The sequence below is a fragment of the Martes martes genome (genome assembly GCF_963455335.1).
Source record: "Martes martes genome assembly, chromosome: Y".
NCBI classification, from domain to species: domain Eukaryota; kingdom Metazoa; phylum Chordata; class Mammalia; order Carnivora; family Mustelidae; genus Martes; species Martes martes.
The window spans coordinates 18744734-18770282 of NC_137907.1; the positions used below are offsets into that span (position 1 = coordinate 18744734).

Below are 25549 nucleotides of genomic sequence, written 5' to 3' on the forward strand. Positions count from 1 at the left end.
CAGCGCCACCCCAGGGCAGAGCATGGGTGACGAAAGGGCAAGCGCTGAGGAGGCTGGGAGTGTGGCGGTGCCTTCTGTTTGTGCACAGGCCCCATTCGGTCCCTGGCTCTCGGTCGGGAAGGGCCGGGGGTTCCCGGGTGGTTCCCGGTTCTCTTTCCGGAGCACTTGCCGTCGAGGCTCCTTGACCCAAGGCAGATCCTGAATCACCCGCAGATATCAGCCGTGACAGGTGACCAGGACGCAGACCTGCTCAGCTACATGACCAATTTAGAGGTTAGCCCTGGAGACGGAGGCCGGCGGTGGTGCCTTGGGAGTGGGGTTGCAGCTGGAGGGGCTGCGGCAGGGTTGCTCAGAGCCGCGCTCAGTCCCCTTCCCCCTCCCCGTCCTCTCGCTTTGCTGGGCCAGGTGGAGGAGCTGGTTCATCCCAAGTACCGCTGCGGGCTGATGTTTTCCTTTGGGAGCAACCCCTACTTCCAGAACGACGTGATCGTTAAGGAGTATCACCTTAGCATCGCCGGTAAGAGTGGGCCTGAGCTTCAGGGGAGCTGGCGGAGGGCCGCCGGGCACGTGGGCCCCGGGAACGGGAAGGGAGGTGTATGGGGTCCTGGGGGCGGGGGAGGGATTTGGCACCGGAGGGGGAGAGGTTGTAGGTTGGGAGCGAGAGCGGGCGTGGGGCCCTGGCCATGGACGGCCTCCCTTAAGTTTCCTCATCCTGCAGGATATAGGGCGACTCGTTGCACCCCAGTCCAGTGGTTCTGGGATGAGGAACGTGGAGGTGCCAGCCGCAGGCGAGACAGCAGCAGCCTGAACTTCTTCAACTGGTTGTGTGACCCCAGCTGCCCGGGGCCCAACAGGATGGCCGAGGTGAGGCCCCTGCGGCCTTCGTCCGCAACGGTGATGCTGGGGCCCCGGCTGCTGGGGACCGGGGCCGGGGGCCCCACGCTCACCTGGCCTTTTTTCCCCTCCCAGATCATCATCGAAGAGCTGTGGCCCAATCCCTTGCAGTACTACCCTAGGCCGGAAGGCGGCCCATGGGAGTGAGCTGAGAGGAAGACCTGTCGGTAAGGAGCCCCGAGGGCTGGGTCCTGAACTGTGTGGGGAGGGTGCCCGGGGACAGTCAGTTTCATGGCGGGGAAACTGAGGCTCAGAGGAGCCTGGGCCCACGCAGCAGCTGGCAGGGTGGGAAGTGAGCCTGGGGCCACTCAGAGCACACCCACAGGGCGGAGGAGGTGTCTAGTCCGGCAGGTGCCTGCCCCCCATGCTGTGTGCCGGCAAATCCCTGCTCAATCGGGCGAAGCAAGGCTTCGCCACCGCCTTTTCCTGAACTGTCTCCCGTGGCTGTCGGCCCCTCTCTCGGTCCTCCTGCCAACGCCTTCAGTTGGGGATGGCCGGCCTATCTTGGGGAGTCGGGCTCCTTGTCCCGTCCCCGTCGTGGGCCACGACTCCCGGGCTGCCCTCCACGTTCCTGAGCACCGCCTGGCCTCCCGCAGCCATACGGACATCCTGGGAAATGGCCCTAGGCCGTCCACAGGAGGGTCGTGGCGCCCTCGCTGGGGAGGAACAGGGATCCCACGGGGACGAGGCGGGCTCGCAACATCACGTTGGCGATCCCGGCAGCATGTGTTTTCACAAATAGCTAAGATTTTTGTGTGTGTTTTCCTGTTTGTCTCTGTGTGTGTGTGATGCGTGTGTGTATGTGTCGGGGCATGGCCGCTGTGTGGAAGTGGACATCAGAGAGCACCCGAGTTTGACCACCGAGACGAATTTGATGAGGCCTCCACCGTTGAGAGACATGGATGGGCTCGTCTCCGTGGTGCTCTGCCTGCACGGGACAGAAACAGGGACAAGGATCAGCAGGGGCGGCGCTAGAGAGTATCCTGCCCAATGCTGCAGGGACAGGGGGAAGGGCCATAAACAAGTTACAGAGCCCTTTGGGTCCATGTGTCGGCTTCTGTCGGGGGCACGGGAAATGGCAAGGAGGAAATCAGCCTGGTGGGATCCTCCAGCCCCCATCCTGTTGGATTCCATGGGTGGGCGTGATGGAGAGCTTGGGGGCCGGGCGCAGCAGGGCTGGGCCTGGGGAGAGAACCCCACCCTTCCTAGGCAGGATCTGGCCGAGGAGGGGAAAAAGGTGCAGCTCTCCCGGTGAAGTCTTGTTCTTTAGAGCAGGGGGCCCAGGAGGGTCCAAGGTGCTCCCGAGCGGGGCCCTGGTGCCCCCTTGGCTCCTCGCACCACCATATTCACATCGCTTGGAGAGCTTTTCCAAGTTCCCCTGCTCCTGGAAGTGTGCCCTGCGTTGCTGAGATGCGAGGCCATGCATGCTTCTGGTCAGGTCCAGCACAAACCCAAGGGTCCCGGCAGGACCAAGGGGGAGGCGGTCCCTCACCGTCCCTGTGGACCCCAGACCCTCCTGCAGGTAACACCACCCACCGCAGGGGACAGTTCCACGGATATGTGAGGGTACGCCAGTGTGGTCCACAGGCTGTGTGACATCGTGAGTCTGCTGTGTGTGAGGGAGCAGCTGTGGGCGGGTCCGCATCCGTGTGTGTGTGTGTGTGTGTGTGCGCGCATTTTCAAGCACCTCTGGCCACCTGAGCATTCCTCTGAGCTGAGGACCATGTGTGTAGGATTCTGCACGTGTGTGTGTGGACTTGCATGTCCTCTTTTGCTCCCCTGTGTGCAGGCCGTCATGGGTGCGTGGGCGCTTAGCTTGTGTGTCTCGTATGTGTGTGCGCGTGGGTGACCAGGGTGTATGCCTGCATCCCGGAGACAGGGTGTGTTTATGTTTTGCGTCTGTGTGTGTGCACACCCATGGGTGAGTGTGTTGCGAGGCCTCGAGTGACTGCATGCACACCGGCGCCGTGTGGGCGTGTTCACGTGTGCTGCAGGTGCATGCCGGCGTGTGCACACGTGTGTCTCTGAGTGTGGCCACGTGTGCTTGCCTCATGTGTGGGTGGAGGCTTCAGGTGCACGCACGCGAGAGTGTGTGGCGAGTGTGAACGTGTGTGTGCTGGACGCCGAGTGTGTAGGTGTCTGTTTCTTGGTTGTGTGTTCCCGTGAGCAGGACTGTGGTTTTGCGTGGCCGAGTGTCATGCCTGCGAGCTGGTTCCGTGCATTTTTTTGCGTAGGTGTGTGCTTCTACGCACAGAGGCATGTGTGTATGCGTGCACGCAGAATTCTGTATGCCTGGGTGAGGTGAGTGGTGTGTATTCGGTGCGTATGCATTTCCAGGCACCGCTGGGTGTGTGACCCTGCAGGGCTACGCATACAAGGCTGTGTGCCGTAGTCCTTGCCTGGGAGTGTTTTGTGTGCATACCCTTGTGTGCCCACAGATTCCTGTGGTGTGTTTGGGGACTTGCAGGCCCAGGGGTTATTGTGGTTTTGGGTGTGTACCTGTGCGTGTAGGTGTCGCCACCCTTGCAAGCCTCGGTGCTGGAGACTCTGTGTGTGTGTGTTTTTCTGTGCGTGTGTGTGTGCGCGCGCGTGTAGGCATGTCTCTGTGTGAGGGGATAAGTGGGAATGCCTCTGTGCCATCGAGCAGGTGTATTCACTGTGTGTCTCCTCTTCTGTAATCAGTGTGTGTGTTTGTGTGTATGGGGACAATTGGAAATGCCCTTATGCCGTAGACCATGTGTTTTCATTGTGTGTCTCCTCTTCACTAAGCAACGTCTGCGTGTGTGTGTGTGTGTGTGTGTGTGTGTATGTGTGTTTCTCTGGGGCCTTCTTTGTACACAGTTGTGCTGGAGAGTTTGGTGTGTGTTGTGGGTACATGTTTCCATGTGAACTTGTGTTTCCAGTTGTAGGGCTGAGGGTGCATGTCTCTGTGACATGAGATAGGTTGTGCAGGGAGTGCATGTGGGTTTGCGTGGGCTTAAGCGCGTGTGCACGTACGTGCGTGTGAGTGTAGCGGTTGACTGTGCATTTCTATATCAGGGAGGATGTGTGGTTTTCTCACATGTGTCTGAATCCTCAGGGCGTGCGCGTATGAGTGTGTGTTTTGGACCCTTGAGAATGCCTGCGTGTCAGATTCTGTGGATGTTTCTGGATTGCGGGGGATCACGGGCATACTTCCTTTTTGAGCAGGTCAACTGCGTACGCCTGTGCCGGAGACCTTGTATGGGTTGTCTGTGTGTACGTGTGCTTGCAAGCGCACGTGTGTGTTGGTGTACTGTGTGTGGTGTGCTCTGTGTGATTGCAGAAGCATGAACCTGTGTGTGTGTGTTTGTGTGCCTGTTTGAGTGGCTACGTGTGTGTTCCTGTATGACACAGACCATGTGTTTTACTTACATGCTTCTGTACCCTCAGGGCTATGTGTGAGTGTGTCGTGCTCAGATGTAACGTCGTGAGTAGCGTATGCCTGCGTGCTGGAGTTTGTGGATGTGTTGGGGTGTGTGTGTTAGTGTTCTTGGGCACACCCGTGTAATGGTTTTTATGGTGGTGCCACATGCGTATGCCTGTGCCGGACACCTCGTGTGAATTGGGTCTGTTCTGGGTGTTTTTGCAAGCACCTATGTGTCTGCAGGCAAGGGATGGTGTGCATGCTTCAGATCAACATGAGCGAGTGTGTACACAGTGTGTACAGTGGGTTCGAGGAGAGTATGTGTGTATGTGTGTGTGTGTGTGTGTGTGTGCACACTTGATGGGCTACTTGTGTGTTCCAGGATGACGTAGACCATGGGTTTTGCTTACGTGCTTCTCTATCCTCAGGGGAGTGTGTGTGTGGTTGCGTGTGTTCTGTGTGTGTGTGTGAGTGTGCATGCTCCGATGTGTTGGCGTCAGTTGTGTATGCCTCTGTGCCAGGGGTTTTTGATGTGGTCATTTCCGTGTGTGAGTATGATGGTTCCGCGACACACGTGTGTATGTATTTTGGGGCCGGGACTGTATGTGTAGGCCTTTGCCGGAGACCTTCTGTGAGTCGTATGCATTGTGTGTGTGTGTCTGTGTTCGTGTTTACAAGCCCCTATGTGTCTGTATGCAAGGGCTGCTGTTACAAGCCTGAATTTAATACCGATGAGTGTGAGTTTAGTGTGTTCAGTAGGTTTCCTTGAGCGTGTGTGTGTTTGTGTGTGTGCGTGTGTGTGAATGGAGCTTGTGGGTGTGTGTTTGCATTTTCATGTGTCTGTGTGTGTGTGTGTGTGTGTGTGTCTGTGCGCATGTGTCATCTCCACGCCTTTGTATCAGAGATAATGTGTGGGTGCGTGTAGCATGTGCATGTGTTTGCACGAACACACGTGTCTTGTATGTCACTCTGTGTTTAGATGAAAATGTGAGTCTGGTTACGTGTGGCCTCATGCACGCCTGGGTGCCGTGAGTCTGTGTGTGGGGGGGGTATGCATGTGCCATCTCGATGACTTGGTTTCAGGGATCATGTGTGGGTGTGCAGGGTATGTGCGTGTGTTTGCACGAGCACAGACGCATCACGTGTTTCTCTGTGTTTCGAAGAACACGTGAGTGTGATTTTGTGTGGCCTCATGCACGTCTGGGTGTCGAGAGTCTGTGTGTGTGTGTGAGTGTGTGTGTCTGTGATGTGTGCCCAAGCCTTTGGACAGGGTCACGTGTGTATGAGTGTGTTGGGAGTCCCTGGTCGGGAAAGGAGAGGGCCCATGGCACTTCCCGCTCTGCTGATTATGGAGAAAGGGGCCAGTGGCGGAGTGCAGCCACGTCCCTCCTGACACACAGACCTTGTGTGCATTCCATGGTTACTCAGGGTTCTCTGTCCCCTCTCGCCGCAAAACGCACACGGGCCAAGGCAAGGCAGGCACGTGTCAAGCACACCACCCATCGAGGCAGCTTGCACGGATGGTGCCGGTGTGGGAAAACCCTAGGGGTCTCAGTGTGTGTTACAGAGGGGCTCAAACCTTGTACCCGCCTCTGTGTTGATTAGCCAAAGGCAGCAAAGAATAAGAAAGAATCCGTGAGCAGCACGTTCCTCCAGAGGAAAGAGCCCTGCGGGGAGCTCTCCTCCCAGTAGAAAGGCCATCCTGGACTCTGTTCTTCTCCTGTTTGGGCCGGTCTTGTCCACCTCCTGTGTACCAGGCGGGGAGGACGAAAAGGAGAGGAGCTGAACCCACAGGCACGTGTTCCCTGCCTCAGCGAGGGGCACCCAGCTTGTTGCTCCCTGAGCCAACAGGGGTTTCCCAGCACCACTTCTCACCAGTCCGGGGCTCGCCCCTCCCCGTCCGCTCGCCCTGCACTCACCCCGTCTTCGACGTTCCCCACCGCCTGCACCTCAGCTGGGCTTGGGATCTGGCAACGTGTGCCCACGAATGGATCCCGGCAGAGCCTCCCAGCGGCCCCTGTGGTGCTATGCCGACATCTCATGCTGTTTGTGGAGTCCTGACCTCATTGCCTTGGGGAACTGGGTTCCCTCCTGGCGGCCCCGGCAGCTAGGTGTAGGTCGAGGAGGGTTTGGCCTTCGGGCTCGGGAACCCTGCCGGCTTCACGGTTCGGGCCTGAACGTCAGCAAGTCTGCCCGCGGTTGGTCAGATCTCAAGTTGGGGATCTCAAGTCCGATACAGCCCCTCAGGGAGAATTCTAGGGTGGTGGAGAGCAACGGGCCAAAGGAAGACTGCTGGGGCCATCGTCACGTCTTCTGGTCTCCTTGTCGCCTAAGCTGGAGAGTAGCCTCACAGCTCCCCCAGGCCAGTCCGTGGGATTCATCGTGTCGACAAGATGGAGGGGAAGTCCCAGGCATGCTGACGGTTGCAGCGGGGCTGCCCGCGGGGATCCGGACGTGGAGGACCCCAGAACGTGCTGCGCTCGCCCCACCCACTTTCCCTAGAGCCCTCTGCGGCTCGCTCCTCGGGGCTTTTAGGAAGGGCCTGCCGAGCTCTACAGGGGAGAGGAAAGGCTGGACGGTGCCGCTAAAGCGCCTCCCAGGTGTCTCCCATAAACACAGGCGCTCCGCTTCCTTGACTGGGGGATGCCCCGCCTGCCCCGGAAAGAGGTGTTTAGGATTGGACCCCTGCCGCAGGTCGCATGGCTTAAGCTGTTGGGCGCATCATAAGGACATCGGGTTTCCTCCCAGGGCCTTAGGGTGCAAACCAGGGGATGTGGCTCGTGCACATCTGCCTGGAGTTCAGGGCAGCTTCAGGGCAAACACGTACGTGGCGCAAGAGGGCTGAGCGCCTCCTGAAGAAGACCGCCCGCTCCAGGGGCTTAATGGCCAGAGCTGCTGGGAGACGGACGCTTGCTACGGGACTGGAGGACCCAGGGCAACGGTCTTCCACGGATGTGGTCTCGCAGGCAAGGGATGGGGCGCCCAGAATGCGTGTGTGCTTTCCAGTGTACGTGTGTCGAGGCGACGGGGACAAGAAACAAGGCAGGTGCCCTTGAAACCCAGCCTCCCGTGAGGTCTCCGTTCCAGGCTGCTTACCTCTTGTCCTTTGGCCCCTCTCCTGTTCCTTCCCTAGCAGGGGCAATGCCAGATGTCTGTCATTGCATGAATGTCTGTCTCCCTGGATTGCGAGTGGACGTGGAGATCATCCACATGATGGCCGAACACGTGGAAACCACAGTCCAAGGCCGTGGGGGTGCATATGAAATCCGGTCCACTGCAAACCCACCGCAGACCCGGCCGGGAACGGAATAGGTCTGTCCGTGCACGCGCTTCCACATGCACGTGTGTGTACATCGAAGGCCACGCCTGTGTACCCCTTTCCCACGGTGTTAAAGCCAGCTGCCCACACGGGTACCTGTGGGCACGCAAAGAAACCTTGGTCTGAACACACGGGTGTGTAAGCACTCGGCTGTACTGAACACCGCTGGCACCTTAGAAGGCAGCCGGCATGAACTCTGCGCAGCTCGAACCCCCGCGATAACATTAGTCCAGCCGCCCATGGAGTGGAGCCATGGCGCAGAGCCACGCATCCACCGCCGGTTCAGGAGACGGAGCCGAAGAAGACCTGTGCGAGGGCACAGAAGATGCCGTGGCCTCAAGAGTCGGTACGGACCTGCCGGGGACACGTGGAGGGTGAAGAACCGCCGGAGCAACCACGACAGGCACCTCCGTGTACAGGACGCGGCACGTGTGGCCCTTTGACGACTGAGATGACTGAGGTGTGGTGTAAGAAACCCGTCTGTTCCTGTAATGCTGGGGGAGACCGGCTTGCACTGGCTGCACACCAAAATTGCCCCAAGCCTACCTTGTTGGCCCAAAGCCACACGTTGGGTATCCTCTCTCCACGAGTGGGGGCCAGCCCTGGGGACGTGACGGGCCGGCCCTGGGGACGTGACGGCCCAGCCTCAAGTTCTGCTCACGGTCTGACCTGGTGGCCCGCAGGGGAAGGCTAGAGAAGATGTGTTCTCCTCTGCAGGCCAGACAAGCTGGGAACGCCTTCCCCACGGCATTTGTGGTTTCGCCCGAATGCAACGGAAGACACTCAGTCTCTGGAAGTGAAGGTACGTGCGTACGTGCTGTGTCACCTGGGAGCCAGCCCCAGCTTCTTGCCTCCGGCCTCCCAAAGGGTGCACACTGTAGTCACCTGGCCGCCAGACAGAATGCCCAACTGCCCATCCACAGGGTTCGCCCAGACATTGTCTCAGGGGAGGGGCATCCGGATTCACGTTGCCGGATGCCCTTGGCTGCACGAAAGGCACGCCTCCCTCTGTGCTCCATGCCAAACACACTGAGTGTCTGTGGGTAAGTGTGTGTGTGTGTGTGTGTGTGTGTGTCTGTGTGTGTTTGTGTCGGGGGCACCCAGCTTGGGACCCTTTCCCTGGTCACGTGACCAGTGGCTAGTCACAGAGGAGAAGAGGGCTCTTATTTCATGGGAAAGGAGGTGCTCGGACAGGCTTCTGCATCTTGCTTCCTGAAGCCTTCATCTTCCAGAGACCCTGTGGCCAGAGAGTGGGCAGAGAAACAGCGCCCTGAAGACAAACACCGAGTCGGGGGAAGAGGGAGAGCAGAGCATGGGGAAAGGACAGGCGGAGAGACGGATTGAGCACTCTCGGTCCCTCTTCTCCTGAGCAGCCAAGGACGTGGCCTGGGGGCAAACTGTGGCCGAACCCCCGCCCCCTAGCCCCGTGCCCCGAACAGGCAGACCGCTTCCGACCTCTGTCTCCTGGAATGGCCCTATTCCGCAATGCCTGGGCTGACGTTTCCACGCACGCTAGGCCAGGGTTCCCGGTGGTGCATACGCTGTCCTCAGTCTTGGACGATCGTGTTGGGGAAGGGCAAGGGACGGTTTCGCATTGACAGGCTACAAACACCGGGTGGAGAGCGGGCTGGAGGAGGCCACGGGATGGAGGGGAGGGGGTTGTGGGCCCTGGGGCCTGGGGCGCCTTAGGTAGAGCCCGAGGCCACCCTGGAGGAGGCGCACTGGCTGCCTCCCTGGCCGGCTCCCGCAGGGGGTGAGGGGCGGGGCCTGTGGCGGCCACGCCCACGGCCTTGCCGCTGGCAGCACCTGGGGTCCGGCCATTGTCCTGGGCGTGGATCAGGCCTCCTTCGTGCCGAGGCCCCACGCGTGCCACCTCCACCTCGGCCCCGTGGCCTCCTGGCCGGAAGCCCTTGTGCGCATGCGTCCCAGACTCCGGTGGCTTCTGCGAGGAGACGGCTGACGTCCCCCCTTCGCTGGGCCGCGGAGCTCCACTGCCGGGCCGCCTGCGGGAGCCGCGTGCTCACCCCTCCTGCTCCGTTCCTCCGCAGCTGCCCCAGCTGGGGGCCACATGGGACGCGGGACTGCCCCCCAATCCTGACCGACTCCGTCGAGGGAGGGGTCCATCGGGACGCGGCTGTCCGCGGACATAGAGCCCCACCCCCAGAAGAGAGGCGAAGGTGCTGCTGGGCCTAGGCGTGGGGATGGCGGCAGAGCCAGCGCAGGACGAGGAGGGCCGTTGGGAGAGAGAGGGCGCCATCCTGGTGGTGGAGCTTGTGCTAGTGGGGGATGACGTAATGTTGGTGTGGCAGCTTGCGGTGGTCCAGGTGGCGGAGGACCCCGGGGAGACTGAGGAGGAGGACGAGGACGAGGACGACGAGGCTAGGGAGGTTGGCAGTGAGGCTGAGGAAGAGGGGGAGGCTGAGGAGGGCGAGGAGACTGAGGAGGAGGAGGAGGAAGAGGAGGAGGAGGAAGAGGAGGAGGAGGAAGAGGAGGAGGCTGTTGAGGATGAGGTTGCAGAGGTACCAGAGGTGCAGGAGGAGGAGGAGGAGGAGGAAGACAGGAGGGAAGAGGCCTGGGAGGAGAGCCAGAAGGAGCGAGAAGCGCAGGAGCTGCAGGAGAAGCAGGAAGGGGAAGAACGGCCAGAGGCACGGCCAGGTCCGCCCCCGTCCCCGCTCCAGGCCCTCGAGGCCCTGCAGTCAGAGCTGGAGCCCATGAACAAAGACGCCAGCAGGGCCTACTCTGGGCTCAAGCTCAGGTTCTGGCAGAGGCGACGGCGTCACCTGGACCACCGAAGCGCCCTCATCCGGGGCATCCCTGGCTTCTGGGCCAAGGCTGTATCCTTGATACCTTCACGGAGGGACCCCGATGTGGCCGGGCTAGCGCAGGAGACTCCTGTGGCAGGGGGCCTGCGTTGTGGTGGCCTGGCTCATGCCTCGGTGATCACGACAGTTTCGAATCCCTGCTTCCGGGTGGGGGTCCCTGGTGGGGCCGCAGGTTGCCCTCGATGTGCCGGGGAGGGGGCCGTGGGTGGGCAGGGAGGTCACCGAGGATTTCCAGCTTTCTGTGTTAGTGCCCAGCAGGGAATTACCTAACTAACTAATGCAGCAGGCCGTGCGGGGGCGCAGGGGCCCTTGACACAATCTGTGAGGTGGAGTGGGTCCCGGTGGTAGGAGGGGAGATGCAGGGCGCACTTGCTGTGCAGACCTGCTCTGTTGTTGTAGCTCTTTCTTCTCCAGCCCTCGGAGAGTCCTTGACCCGAAGCAGTTTGTGAACCACCCGCAGATGTCAGCCATGCTCAGTGAGCAAGATGAAGGCATACTTGGCTCCATGACGGATTTGAAGGTCTGGCCCGGGAGATGGAGGCCCGGCCTGGGGGATGGGAGAAGAGGGGGTAACAGAAGCGATTCCTCCCCAAGGCCAGGAGGGGAAGGGTCTGCTGGACAGAGATCTCAACCCTCTCCCCCACTTTGCCGCCCGGCAGGTGGAGGAACTCGAGTCTCCCCGTGATGGCCGCAAGATCCTGCTCTTCTTTCGCGAGAACTCCTACTTCCGCAACGACGTCGTTGAGAAGGAGTATGTCCTCAGGGCTGCTGGTAAGGGGCCTCTGCGTGCATGGGCGGCAGCAGGTGGAGGCGGCAGGGTTGAACCTGATGCATCATCCAGCGCCTTCGCACGGACCCTTCTTCCTGCAGGGTACGAGCCGTCTCATTCCACTCCCATCCAGTGGCACCACTGTTACGAACAGGAGGCCTGTAGCCGCAGACGCCACAAGAGCAGCCTTAACTTCTTCAGCTGGTTCTCTGACCACAGCTTTGCCGGGCCTAGCAGGATAGCTGAGGTGGGTCCCTGTGACAAACCGCGCACGTGAACCTGCCTGTGCTCCCCAGCGGACTGGGATGTGCATCTGAGCCCTGCCCCGTTTCCCCTGCCAGATCATCATGGACGACCTGTGGCCCGATCCCCTGCAGTACTACGTGAGGAAGAAGGCCCCAGCAGAGGGAACTGAGAGGAGGGCAGGTGAGACGCCCAGGGCGTGGGTGCTGAAAATGCTCCGTGCGGCTCCGTGGGAGCTGGGCTCCGCAAATGCAGAAACGGAGGCTTAGAGGAACACTCAAGAGGCGGTGACCCCGTGTCCAAAGGGCATCACCGTGAGTCGGGGAGGGCGGTGTCAAACTGGTTCTGCCTGGGAAGCTTGAGGCAGGCGGGTCAGGCAACACCAGTGAGCAGAGCCGGAGAAGCAGTCGGCTCAGCAGCTGCCTTGCGGGAAGTGCCACTCCCTGGCCGTGAACTCCTGCCCTCAGGTCTCCTCGCCACCGCCTCAGCTTTGAGCCCACCTAAGCACCTCTTGCCAGCCTTGGCGCAGATGTCTGCGTTCCCTGGCGTAAAGGCTCATGCGTCACCCCGTCACTTTTGTGTGTTCATCGGTAGAGTCCTCCCAGTCATCTCCCTGGGCAATCTCCTGTGCCCACCGCAATCAGCCAGAGAACACTGGAGAGCGTGCACAGATACCGTTGCTATGTGGGTGGAGGAAATGTAGGGGGATCGCCATCAAGGGCCGGGGAGAGGGGCAGGGGAGAATGGCCTCCGTTCCCCGAAAGGGCCTTGAAACCCTCAAGCAAACCTGCGTGTGGCCCGTAGAGGATACTCACCGGCCGCCTCATGTGTGCCCGGGTGAGTGTGTGCCCGTGTGTCTGTGTCTGTGTCTCCGTCTCTCCCAGGGAACTTGAGCATGTTGAGGTGAATACGCAGAAGCCTTGCCCTTGACCCGGAAAGAGTCCAGGACCTTCAGATGGAGCCGGATGATCAGCCTGGTCCCTCCCACAGGGAACACCTCCAGTCTGGTGCCTGGGAGAAACACAGGGCCGATTGAGGCCCCCTGTAAAAATACTGAAATGTGGAAAAACGACGTCAACCGTGTTTATGTGTGTTACTGTGTGTACGCTCACACACGGTCGTCTTCATGGAAAGGGGCAGGTGGGGAGCCTGAGCTCATGGGATTCCCGTCGATGCTTACTACTCTGCCCCGGCATCCTTATTCCGTGGAAGGGGTGGGGCCGTATGCTGGCCCAGAGGTCCAGGTCACACGAGCTCTGGGACTGCATCCCAGCGTGGCAGAGGTCCTTCCCCTAGGGATGGTGGAGGTGGGCAGGGAGAGGAGATGAGCGAAAGGCCAGCTAACAGGGCCCATGCCTTCCCTGGGGAAATAACAGAGGTCAAAGAAAGGGAAGGGCGAGCCAGGGCCAAACGTGTCCAGTGTCAACTTTTGGTGGATGGCGATGACCGTCTCCCAGAGATGCTCCCTGGTGGATGACCTCAGACACAGCACGGGTGGGACTGTAGTTTCATTACTCCGTTGAACCCCAGTGCCAGGGCTCTCCTTTCTTCTAAACAAGGGGCCCAGGCCCTTGCTGACACAGTCATCCTCTCAGCCCCAGATACAGCGGGAGCGAGTGGGGGCCAGGCCCTGTGGAGGGACTGTCGGAGAGGGGAAAGTGGGAGGAGGGAAGGTAGGAAAGATCACCCTGTCGTTCTGGCCCAGGTAGCTGGGCGGAAGCATAAATTGCAGGGAAAGGCGCGCGCGCGCGCGCGTGCGGGCCCGCACACACACACGCACGCGCGCGCGCACACACACACGAACACCATCGGGTTCCAACCGCCCTAAGCCACAGAATATTTAGCCACTCACATACACTGACACATACTCAGGAGCAGAGCCAACACCCCCAGCCAACACACAGTGATTCAGTCACCCTCATGTCCTGACACGCACACACTCACTCACCCTCCCAGGCACACAACCTTCACCCACTCACATGTCCAGAGACACGCTCACATACTGACAACCCCACGCAGCCCCATGATCCCCACTTCCCGGCTTCCCTAGGACGTTGGCTTGGGGTCCCCCAGATGGTCAGCAGAGGAGAGGGCAGAGTATTGCTGAATGCGAGACCCAGGACACCCGCCCGTGTGCTGTCTGTCCCGTGCTGACCCCGAGGCTGATCTGCCTCCTTCTCCGTGGTCTGAAGGCAGGTGCCCAATGCCCTCTATCCGGTTAGACCCCAAAAGGGAAATGCCACCAAAGGGCACCCCTAGTCCTCACCAACACCCCACGGAGCACGCTCCCCTGGTTAAGGGCCAAGTGCGCGCAGGCTGCTTTGACCGTGTAGGGCACCGTCCATCTTCTGAGGTCTTGGCCTCACTCCTCCCACTTTCAAATTCTTTGTGACTTTGGGACTCAGAGGCCAGTCTCTTGCACGGAGCATAGATGTGGCCAGCTTTTCAACACCTGCCCGTTCTGCTGTCGTCCACATCTTACTCCAGTGCTGTGAAGCCCCGTTACTGACCAGCCCCGTTACTGACACAGGGCAGTCCACAATCACAGTACTTGGTGTCTGTGTACTCCCTGGCTGTTTCCACCCTCTATTCCTCCGTGACTTCCCCATTTGCTGTCTCATGTTTTCGGGAAACATGACAGCTGCCCTGGTTGACACCACTGGATTCAGCTCTGCTCAGCCGAACTGTTGCTTCCCCACGCGTGGGTGGCCCCTTCCTCACAGGCGATGTGTCCTTTGGGTCTACATGCCTCGCAAAGTATGAATTCAGCTGGGGGCAGACCAGTCCTTGCCTCCCCGCCTCCGCTCTTCCTCGCCACGCCCTGCCTGTCTCTCCCTCCCCATCCCTGCGCACGGCTCTCCCTCCTGCCCCTGTCCCTCTCTTCCCTTCTCTCCCTCCCTCCCATTCCCCCTCTCTCCCCCAGCTCTTCTTCTCCTTCTGGGCTTCTCTCCCTCTCCTCCCAGTCTCCCCCTCCTCCCCCTCCCCCTGTCACCACCCCAGCCTTCTCCCTCTCCAAGGCTGTGCTCCTGTTCCTGCGGTAACACCAGAGGAGCCTCCTCTAGTGGTTTGGGCAAGGTTGCAAGTGCTGGGTCAGTTTGGATTGTACCAGTAATTCCAAAGTCTGAGCTGTCTCACGGACTGTCTCAGACATTTGTTTCTTCGCCCCATAGACAGCCATGCATCTTACTCCCTGCAGGGGCGTTTGTGACACTTGTTGCCACCACAGCCCCTGCACTTAACGCCAAGGGAGTTCCTCCTGCGTCTTTCTGGTCAAAATCCCCCAGGACACACCGACCCACTCCTTCTAATGGAGGCCCTCCCACGATGCAACCGCAACGCTGGTGGCCTTGCCATCACCCACGAGGCCTTCCCTGACACCTCAGGCGGCAAGCATCCTATCCCGCCACAGCACCCGCCCCCGCCCCCCGGAGCAGACCTCTGTGAGGTGTGGTCTTGTCTCAAAGGACCGACGTGGGGAGTACCAGAGAAAGGGCACTTGGGCTGTGCATGCTCACTTGGCCATCCCCTCCCCGCACGGTACTCCACTCAGCCACCGACGCAGTCTAAGGGAGAACTTGGAGCGGAGCTGGAAGAAAGACACAAGAGCCCTTGCATGCAAGTCAGGTGGAGAAGGAGAACGCAACGAGGAAAAGAGACACAGAAACAAAGCGAAAGGGGCCGCTCAGAGGAAAGCACCTTGGGAGCAAGTTTTACCACTGGCTTGGGCAGAGGAATTTGCAGAGTTTCTCTTTGGACTGAAAGCCTGGCCCAGTCGCATGCTGCCCAGTCGCAATCACGGACCTCACCGGGGCCGGCTTAGCAGCTCTGTAGGCACCCCGGTGGCCAGGGACCTCGGCTCTTTGCAGAGTAACTTCAGGGAAAGTACATGGCGTGCAGTTCCCTTCTCTTCCGGAAAGCTGGGGCGGGGGATGGGGGGTGGGGGGCTGGGGAGGCGGATGGCCCCTGCACGCAGCACCTTGGCGGCGGGCTCAAGGCGCCGTGCACCACCGGGCAGGCCCAGGGCGAAAGCCACGTGGCAGTGACGGGGCGCAGGTGGGGCAGCAGCTGATGCCCCCCGGGCTCTCCCCCAGGTCCCCTAAGAAGGAGCGCGGGAGGCTTTCGCGCGGCGGGCACACTCGGCATTCAGCCGCCGGATTTCAATTCCTGGCGCCAGCCGAGGGGCCCCAGACGGACGGACGAGAAAGGGACGAGTGGGGCTGGGATACCACGGCACTTGCGGGAAAGGCCTGACAGGGGTCTCTGAAGAGAACGTTTGGGGTTGAGAGGCGCGGAGGCCACCGCGGTGGAGGGGCTCGGGCGGGCTCCCGGGCGGGCTCTGGTGCGGCCAAGACACAGGGCGGGTGGTGGCCACGCCCACTGCCCTGGCACGGGTTAGACCCGGGAGCACGCCGCGTCCTGCGCGGGGCTCGGGGGCTCCATCCGGCCCAGGCCGCATGCGTGCCTCCCCCCGCCCCACACCCCTGCGCCGCCCGTGTCTGCCCCGTCACCGCCCGCCCCGGGGGCCTGTACGCATGCGTGCCCCAGGCCCGCGCACTCTGCTAGGCGCTGCCGCCCAGCGGCGTTCCTGGGCGCTGCAGCTGAAGCTGCCGGTGCCGCCTCCGTCGCCTTCAGTCCCCAGCGGCCGGCGCTCAGGGCCAGGGCCACATGGAGAGTGAGTCGAGGTCCGGGGAAGGCGGGGCTGCCCCAGAATCCTGGAGCACCTTGGTCGCAGACGGGGGCGGTGAGGAGGCGGGGGCCCTCAGGGAGACCGGCTCCTGCGGGCACGCGGGGGCGCTTCTGGCCCTCGAGGCTGCGGGGGTGGTGGCAGAGGCTGTGCGGGAAGCTGAGGCCCAGGGGGGCACAGAGGAGGCCGGCGCGGGGCCGGAGTTGGTGCTGGTGGTGGAGGATATCGCGGCGGTGGTGGAGGTGGTGGCGGTGGAAGTCGAGGAGGTGCTGGCGGCGGAAGACGAGGAGGTGCTGACGGTGGAAGTCGTGGAGGTGCTGGCGGCGGAAGTCGAGGAGGTGCTGGCGGCGGAAGACGAGGAGGTGCTGGCGGCGGAAGACGAGGAGGCGGCGCAAGCACAGCAGGTCGAGAGGCCGAAGGAGCTGTGGCAGGCAGAGCCTGTGCCCCGGCCCGACCCAGCCGGGGCCGCACTTGCCGCGCTGGAGGTGGTTCAGGAAGCGCTCCGCTCTGTGGACGCCCAAGCCTCCAGGGCCTACTTGCGGCTGAAGCGCAGGATGAATCGGAAGCGCAGTGGTCACCTGGCTCGAAGAAGGGCCATCATCCAGGGCATCCCTGGCTTCTGGGCACACGCCGTATCCTTCAGCCTGCTGGCTGGGTTTGGGCACCTGTGGAGGAGAGTGGGAGCAGGGCAGCAGGGTGCAGAGCCTCAGCCAGGGGCAGGAGAGCTGCGGGGATGGGCCTCGCTCCCCCAGCCGTGGGCCCCAGGCCTCTAGCGCTGGGCACCTCGCGGCAGTAGGCCGCCCAGGCAGCAGTGGGCCCAAGGCGGGAGCAGTGGCCCCAGCCTTCTCCTGCACAGCAGAGGGGCAGGGGCCAGCAGAGGGTGGTCCCGGAGGAGGTGGGTGCGGGGAGGGAGTGGGCGTTGGGGGGAAAGGCAGGGGCTGGGACCTGTGCATTGCTGCCTGAGCAGAAGGTCCGGGCCAGTGCTTTGGGGCTGCAGCACCCCAACAGGCCTCTGCGGTCGCGGAACCCGGGTCAACACTCTGGACTCCTAGTGAAGCCCGGTCCCACTTGGCTCAGAGCAGATGCTGCAAGGAAAGGATTTGGGGGGTGCGTGGGGCAGATGGAGAGGCTGCGCGCCTCCTTCCCGGTCCTTCCCAACCTGTCTTTTTGGCGAGGTCACGGCAGACCTAGAGTTCTGTGCGCTTGCACTCATTGAGGGTCAGTCAGCGGGCTGGCCGACTTCAGCGGCCCCCGGGGCCCTGGACACGGTGCAGGGGTGCTACAAACTCTGTCTCCGCAGGTCCTACTGAGGCGGGCCGAGGCCCCTGGCCCAGGTGCTCACAGACACGTTTCCTGCCTCCCTGCCTCTCCGTCTCCACGTCCCCCACCCTGGCTCGCTCTCTCCCCGCCTGCCGTCCCTCTGCAAGTCTCTTCCTCGGGGTTTGGGTGTCTCTGTCTCTCTCTCTCTCCTCCTTCGCGCCCCGTCCTCCCACACTACCCCTTTCCTCCCTCTCTTGCTGACTCTGCCAGGCTCTTGCTTGGCACCCTGGCTGTGCAGCCATGCTGCAAGTGAGCGGAGCAGCCCCCTTGTGGGCACAGAAGGTCCCTCAAGAGCCCAGGGCTTCAGGGGAGCACACAAGCAAACACGGCCGTGAGCGGGGGACCGAGCCCATCCAGACATCCAGCGTGGTGACTGACCGCCTCCTGGCCCAGCCGGCCCCGGGCACAGGCCAGACGGACTTGGGAAGGCAAAGCAGGCAGGCTCTTGGCCTCGCCCTGTTGATCCTCCAGCCCAGCGCCACCCCAGGGCAGAGCATGGGTGACGAAAGGGCAAGCGCTGAGGAGGCTGGGAGTGTGGCGGTGCCTTCTGTTTGTGCACAGGCCCCATTCGGTCCCTGGCTCTCGGTCGGGAAGGGCCGGGGGTTCCCGGGTGGTTCCCGGTTCTCTTTCCGGAGCACTTGCCGTCGAGGCTCCTTGACCCAAGGCAGATCCTGAATCACCCGCAGATATCAGCCGTGACAGGTGACCAGGACGCAGACCTGCTCAGCTACATGACCAATTTAGAGGTTAGCCCTGGAGACGGAGGCCGGCGGTGGTGCCTTGGGAGTGGGGTTGCAGCTGGAGGGGCTGCGGCAGGGTTGCTCAGAGCCGCGCTCAGTCCCCTTCCCCCTCCCCGTCCTCTCGCTTTGCTGGGCCAGGTGGAGGAGCTGGTTCATCCCAAGTACCGCTGCAGGCTGATGTTTTCCTTTGGGAGCAACCCCTACTTCCAGAACGACGTGATCGTTAAGGAGTATCACCTTAGCATCGCCGGTAAGAGTGGGCCTGAGCTTCAGGGGAGCTGGCGGAGGGCCGCCGGGCACGTGGGCCCCGGGAACGGGAAGGGAGGTGTATGGGGTCCTGGGGGCGGGGGAGGGATTTGGCACCGGAGGGGGAGAGGTTGTAGGTTGGGAGCGAGAGCGGGCGTGGGGCCCTGGCCATGGACGGCCTCCCTTAAGTTTCCTCGTCCTGCAGGATATAGGGCGACTCGTTGCACCCCAGTCCAGTGGTTCTGGGATGAGGAACGTGGAGGTGCCAGCCGCAGGCGAGACAGCAGCAGCCTGAACTTCTTCAACTGGTTGTGTGACCCCAGCTGCCCGGGGCCCAACAGGATGGCCGAGGTGAGGCCCCTGCGGCCTTCGTCCGCAACGGTGATGCTGGGGCCCCGGCTGCTGGGGACCGGGGCCGGGGGCCCCACGCTCACCTGGCCTTTTTTCCCCTCCCAGATCATCATCGAAGAGCTGTGGCCCAATCCCTTGCAGTACTACCCTAGGCCGGAAGGCGGCCCATGGGAGTGAGCTGAGAGGAAGACCTGTCGGTAAGGAGCCCCGAGGGCTGGGTCCTGAACTGTGTGGGGAGGGTGCCCGGGGACAGTCAGTTTCATGGCGGGGAAACTGAGGCTCAGAGGAGCCTGGGCCCACGCAGCAGCTGGCAGGGTGGGAAGTGAGCCTGGGGCCACTCAGAGCACACCCACAGGGCGGAGGAGGTGTCTAGTCCGGCAGGTGCCTGCCCCCCATGCTGTGTGCCGGCAAATCCCTGCTCAATCGGGCGAAGCAAGGCTTCGCCACCGCCTTTTCCTGAACTGTCTCCCGTGGCTGTCGGCCCCTCTCTCGGTCCTCCTGCCAACGCCTTCAGTTGGGGATGGCCGGCCTATCTTGGGGAGTCGGGCTCCTTGTCCCGTCCCCGTCGTGGGCCACGACTCCCGGGCTGCCCTCCACGTTCTTGAGCACCGCCTGGCCTCCCGCAGCCATACGGACATCCTGGGAAATGGCCCTAGGCCGTCCACAGGAGGGTCGTGGCGCCCTCGCTGGGGAGGAACAGGGATCCCACGGGGACGAGGCGGGCTCGCAACATCACGTGGCGATCCCGGCAGCATGTGTTTTCACAAATAGCTAAGATTTTTGTGTGTGTTTTCCTGTTTGTCTCTGTGTGTGTGTGATGCGTGTGTGTATGTGTCGGGGCATGGCCGCTGTGTGGAAGTGGACATCAGAGAGCACCCGAGTTTGACCACCGAGACGAATTTGATGAGGCCTCCACCGTTGAGAGACATGGATGGGCTCGTCTCCGTGGTGCTCTGCCTGCACGGGACAGAAACAGGGACAAGGATCAGCAGGGGCGGCGCTAGAGAGTATCCTGCCCAATGCTGCAGGGACAGGGGGAAGGGCCATAAACAAGTTACAGAGCCCTTTGGGTCCATGTGTCGGCTTCTGTCGGGGGCACGGGAAATGGCAAGGAGGAAATCAGCCTGCTGGGATCCTCCAGCCCCCATCCTGTTGGATTCCATGGGTGGGCGTGATGGAGAGCTTGGGGGCCGGGCGCAGCAGGGCTGGGCCTGGGGAGAGAACCCCACCCTTCCTAGGCAGGATCTGGCCGAGGAGGGGAAAAAGGTGCAGCTCTCCCGGTGAAGTCTTGTTCTTTAGAGCAGGGGGCCCAGGAGGGTCCAAGGTGCTCCCGAGCGGGGCCCTGGTGCCCCCTTGGCTCCTCGCACCACCATATTCACATCGCTTGGAGAGCTTTTCCAAGTTCCCCTGCTCCTGGAAGTGTGCCCTGCGTTGCTGAGATGCGAGGCCATGCATGCTTCTGGTCAGGTCCAGCACAAACCCAAGGGTCCCGGCAGGACCAAGGGGGAGGCGGTCCCTCACCGTCCCTGTGGACCCCAGACCCTCCTGCAGGTAACACCACCCACCGCAGGGGACAGTTCCACGGATATGTGAGGGTACGCCAGTGTGGTCCACAGGCTGTGTGACATCGTGAGTCTGCTGTGTGTGAGGGAGCAGCTGTGGTCAGGTCCGCATCCGTGTGTGTGTGTGTGTGTGTGTGTGTGCGCATTTTCAAGCACCTCTGGCCACCTGAGCATTCCTCTGAGCTGAGGACCATGTGTGTAGGATTCTGCACGTGTGTGTGTGGACTTGCATGTCCTCTTTTGCTCCCCTGTGTGCAGGCCGTCATGGGTGCGTGGGCGCTTAGCTTGTGTGTCTCGTATGTGTGTGCGCGTGGGTGACCAGGGTGTATGCCTGCATCCCGGAGACAGGGTGTGTTTATGTTTTGCGTCTGTGTGTGTGCACACCCATGGGTGAGTGTGTTGCGAGGCCTCGAGTGACTGCATGCACACCGGCGCCGTGTGGGCGTGTTCACGTGTGCTGCAGGTGCATGCCGGCGTGTGCACACGTGTGTCTCTGAGTGTGGCCACGTGTGCTTGCCTCATGTGTGGGTGGAGGCTTCAGGTGCACGCACGCGAGAGTGTGTGGCGAGTGTGAACGTGTGTGTGCTGGACGCCGAGTGTGTAGGTGTCTGTTTCTTGGTTGTGTGTTCCCGTGAGCAGGACTGTGGTTTTGCGTGGCCGAGTGTCATGCCTGCGAGCTGGTTCCGTGCATTTTTTTGCATAGGTGTGTGCTTCTACGCACAGAGGCATGTGTGTATGCGTGCACGCAGAATTCTGTATGCCTGGGTGAGGTGAGTGGTGTGTATTCGGTGCGTATGCATTTCCAGGCACCGCTGGGTGTGTGACCCTGCAGGGCTACGCATACAAGGCTGTGTGCCGTAGTCCTTGCCTGGGAGTGTTTTGTGTGCATACCCTTGTGTGCCCACAGATTCCTGTGGTGTGTTTGGGGACTTGCAGGCCCAGGGGTTATTGTGGTTTTGGGTGTGTACCTGTGCGTGTAGGTGTCGCCACCCTTGCAAGCCTCGGTGCTGGAGACTCTGTGTGTGTGTGTTTTTCTGTGCGTGTGTGTGTGCGCGCGCGTGTAGGCATGTCTCTGTGTGAGGGGATAAGTGGGAATGCCTCTGTGCCATCGAGCAGGTGTATTCACTGTGTGTCTCCTCTTCTGTAATCAGTGTGTGTGTTTGTGTGTATGGGGACAATTGGAAATGCCCTTATGCCGTAGACCATGTGTTTTCATTGTGTGTCTCCTCTTCACTAAGCAACGTCTGCGTGTGTGTGTGTGTGTGTGTGTGTGTGTATGTGTGTTTCTCTGGGGCCTTCTTTGTACACAGTTGTGCTGGAGAGTTTGGTGTGTGTTGTGGGTACATGTTTCCATGTGAACTTGTGTTTCCAGTTGTAGGGCTGAGGGTGCATGTCTCTGTGACATGAGATAGGTTGTGCAGGGAGTGCATGTGGGTTTGCGTGGGCTTAAGCGCGTGTGCACGTACGTGCGTGTGAGTGTAGCGGTTGACTGTGCATTTCTATATCAGGGAGGATGTGTGGTTTTCTCACATGTGTCTGAATCCTCAGGGCGTGCGCGTATGAGTGTGTGTTTTGGACCCTTGAGAATGCCTGCGTGTCAGATTCTGTGGATGTTTCTGGATTGCGGGGGATCACGGGCATACTTCCTTTTTGAGCAGGTCAACTGCGTACGCCTGTGCCGGAGACCTTGTATGGGTTGTCTGTGTGTACGTGTGCTTGCAAGCGCACGTGTGTGTTGGTGTACTGTGTGTGGTGTGCTCTGTGTGATTGCAGAAGCATGAACCTGTGTGTGTGTGTTTGTGTGCCTGTTTGAGTGGCTACGTGTGTGTTCCTGTATGACACAGACCATGTGTTTTACTTACATGCTTCTGTACCCTCAGGGCTATGTGTGAGTGTGTCGTGCTCAGATGTAACGTCGTGAGTAGCGTATGCCTGCGTGCTGGAGTTTGTGGATGTGTTGGGGTGTGTGTGTTAGTGTTCTTGGGCACACCCGTGTAATGGTTTTTATGGTGGTGCCACATGCGTATGCCTGTGCCGGACACCTCGTGTGAATTGGGTCTGTTCTGGGTGTTTTTGCAAGCACCTATGTGTCTGCAGGCAAGGGATGGTGTGCATGCTTCAGATCAACATGAGCGAGTGTGTACACAGTGTGTACAGTGGGTTCGAGGAGAGTATGTGTGTATGTGTGTGTGTGTGTGTGTGTGTGCACACTTGATGGGCTACTTGTGTGTTCCAGGATGACGTAGACCATGGGTTTTGCTTACGTGCTTCTCTATCCTCAGGGGAGTGTGTGTGTGGTTGCGTGTGTTCTGTGTGTGTGTGTGAGTGTGCATGCTCCGATGTGTTGGCGTCAGTTGTGTATGCCTCTGTGCCAGGGGTTTTTGATGTGGTCATTTCCGTGTGTGAGTATGATGGTTCCGCGACACACGTGTGTATGTATTTTGGGGCCGGGACTGTATGTGTAGGCCTTTGCCGGAGACCTTCTGTGAGTCGTATGCATTGTGTGTGTGTGTCTGTGTTCGTGTTTACAAGCCCCTATGTGTCTGTATGCAAGGGCTGCTGTTACAAGCCTGAATTTCATACCGAGGAGTGTGAGTTTAGTGTGTTCAGTAGGTTTCCTTGAGCGTGTGTGTGTTTGTGTGTGTGCGTGTGTGTGAATGGAGCTTGTGGGTGTGTGTTTGCATTTTCATGTGTCTGTGTGTGTGTGTGTGTGTGTGTGTCTGTGCGCATGTGTCATCTCCACGCCTTTGTATCAGAGATAATGTGTGGGTGCGTGTAGCATGTGCATGTGTTTGCACGAACACACGTGTCTTGTATGTCACTCTGTGTTTAGATGAAAATGTGAGTCTGGTTACGTGTGGCCTCATGCACGCCTGGGTGCCGTGAGTCTGTGTGTGTGGGGGGGTATGCATGTGCCTCTCGATGACTTGGTTTCAGGGATCATGTGTGGGTGTGCAGGGTATGTGCGTGTGTTTGCACGAGCACAGACGCATCACGTGTTTCTCTGTGTTTCGAAGAACACGTGAGTGTGATTTTGTGTGGCCTCATGCACGTCTGGGTGTCGAGAGTCTGTGTGTGTGTGTGAGTGTGTGTGTCTGTGATGTGTGCCCAAGCCTTTGGACAGGGTCACGTGTGTATGAGTGTGTTGGGAGTCCCTGGTCGGGAAAGGAGAGGGCCCATGGCACTTCCCGCTCTGCTGATTATGGAGAAAGGGGCCAGTGGCGGAGTGCAGCCACGTCCCTCCTGACACACAGACCTTGTGTGCATTCCATGGTTACTCAGGGTTCTCTGTCCCCTCTCGCCGCAAAACGCACACGGGCCAAGGCAAGGCAGGCACGTGTCAAGCACACCACCCATCGAGGCAGCTTGCACGGATGGTGCCGGTGTGGGAAAACCCTAGGGGTCTCAGTGTGTGTTACAGAGGGGCTCAAACCTTGTACCCGCCTCTGTGTTGATTAGCCAAAGGCAGCAAAGAATAAGAAAGAATCCGTGAGCAGCACGTTCCTCCAGAGGAAAGAGCCCTGCGGGGAGCTCTCCTCCCAGTAGAAAGGCCATCCTGGACTCTGTTCTTCTCCTGTTTGGGCCGGTCTTGTCCACCTCCTGTGTACCAGGCGGGGAGGACGAAAAGGAGAGGAGCTGAACCCACAGGCACGTGTTCCCTGCCTCAGCGAGGGGCACCCAGCTTGTTGCTCCCTGAGCCAACAGGGGTTTCCCAGCACCACTTCTCACCAGTCCGGGGCTCGCCCCTCCCCGTCCGCTCGCCCTGCACTCACCCCGTCTTCGACGTTCCCCACCGCCTGCACCTCAGCTGGGCTTGGGATCTGGCAACGTGTGCCCACGAATGGATCCCGGCAGAGCCTCCCAGCGGCCCCTGTGGTGCTATGCCGACATCTCATGCTGTTTGTGGAGTCCTGACCTCATTGCCTTGGGGAACTGGGTTCCCTCCTGGCGGCCCCGGCAGCTAGGTGTAGGTCGAGGAGGGTTTGGCCTTCGGGCTCGGGAACCCTGCCGGCTTCACGGTTCGGGCCTGAACGTCAGCAAGTCTGCCCGCGGTTGGTCAGATCTCAAGTTGGGGATCTCAAGTCCGATACAGCCCCTCAGGGAGAATTCTAGGGTGGTGGAGAGCAACGGGCCAAAGGAAGACTGCTGGGGCCATCGTCACGTCTTCTGGTCTCCTTGTCGCCTAAGCTGGAGAGTAGCCTCACAGCTCCCCCAGGCCAGTCCGTGGGATTCATCGTGTCGACAAGATGGAGGGGAAGTCCCAGGCATGCTGACGGTTGCAGCGGGGCTGCCCGCGGGGATCCGGACGTGGAGGACCCCAGAACGTGCTGCGCTCGCCCCACCCACTTTCCCTAGAGCCCTCTGCGGCTCGCTCCTCGGGGCTTTTAGGAAGGGCCTGCCGAGCTCTACAGGGGAGAGGAAAGGCTGGACGGTGCCGCTAAAGCGCCTCCCAGGTGTCTCCCATAAACACAGGCGCTCCGCTTCCTTGACTGGGGGATGCCCCGCCTGCCCCGGAAAGAGGTGTTTAGGATTGGACCCCTGCCGCAGGTCGCATGGCTTAAGCTGTTGGGCGCATCATAAGGACATCGGGTTTCCTCCCAGGGCCTTAGGGTGCAAACCAGGGGATGTGGCTCGTGCACATCTGCCTGGAGTTCAGGGCAGCTTCAGGGCAAACACGTACGTGGCGCAAGAGGGCTGAGCGCCTCCTGAAGAAGACCGCCCGCTCCAGGGGCTTAATGGCCAGAGCTGCTGGGAGACGGACGCTTGCTACGGGACTGGAGGACCCAGGGCAACGGTCTTCCACGGATGTGGTCTCGCAGGCAAGGGATGGGGCGCCCAGAATGCGTGTGTGCTTTCCAGTGTACGTGTGTCGAGGCGACGGGGACAAGAAACAAGGGAGGTGCCCTTGAAACCCAGCCTCCCGTGAGGTCTCCGTTCCAGGCTGCTTACCTCTTGTCCTTTGGCCCCTCTCCTGTTCCTTCCCTAGCAGGGGCAATGCCAGATGTCTGTCATTGCATGAATGTCTGTCTCCCTGGATTGCGAGTGGACGTGGAGATCATCCACATGATGGCCGAACACGTGGAAACCACAGTCCAAGGCCGTGGGGGTGCATATGAAATCCGGTCCACTGCAAACCCACCGCAGACCCGGCCGGGAACGGAATAGGTCTGTCCGTGCACGCGCTTCCACATGCACGTGTGTGTACATGGAAGG

The 25549-nt window shown here is 60.6% G+C and overlaps 1 protein-coding gene across 1 annotated transcript; it reads left to right on the top strand.

Moving 5' to 3' along the window:
* Positions 1–5010: 5010 nt before the first annotated feature.
* On the top strand, positions 5011–12514 carry LOC308337797 (testis-specific Y-encoded protein 10-like; the record flags this gene model as incomplete). The annotated part of the gene is made up of 7 exons (XM_080795995.1): positions 5011–5016; positions 10058–10432; positions 10863–10940; positions 11080–11191; positions 11291–11436; positions 11531–11615; positions 12317–12514. The coding sequence occupies 7 exons, from the start codon at positions 5011–5013 to the stop codon at positions 12337–12339; spliced, it is 825 nt and encodes a 274-aa protein (XP_080652121.1). The 3' UTR covers positions 12340–12514.
* Between the last annotated feature and the right edge of the window lie 13035 nt (positions 12515–25549).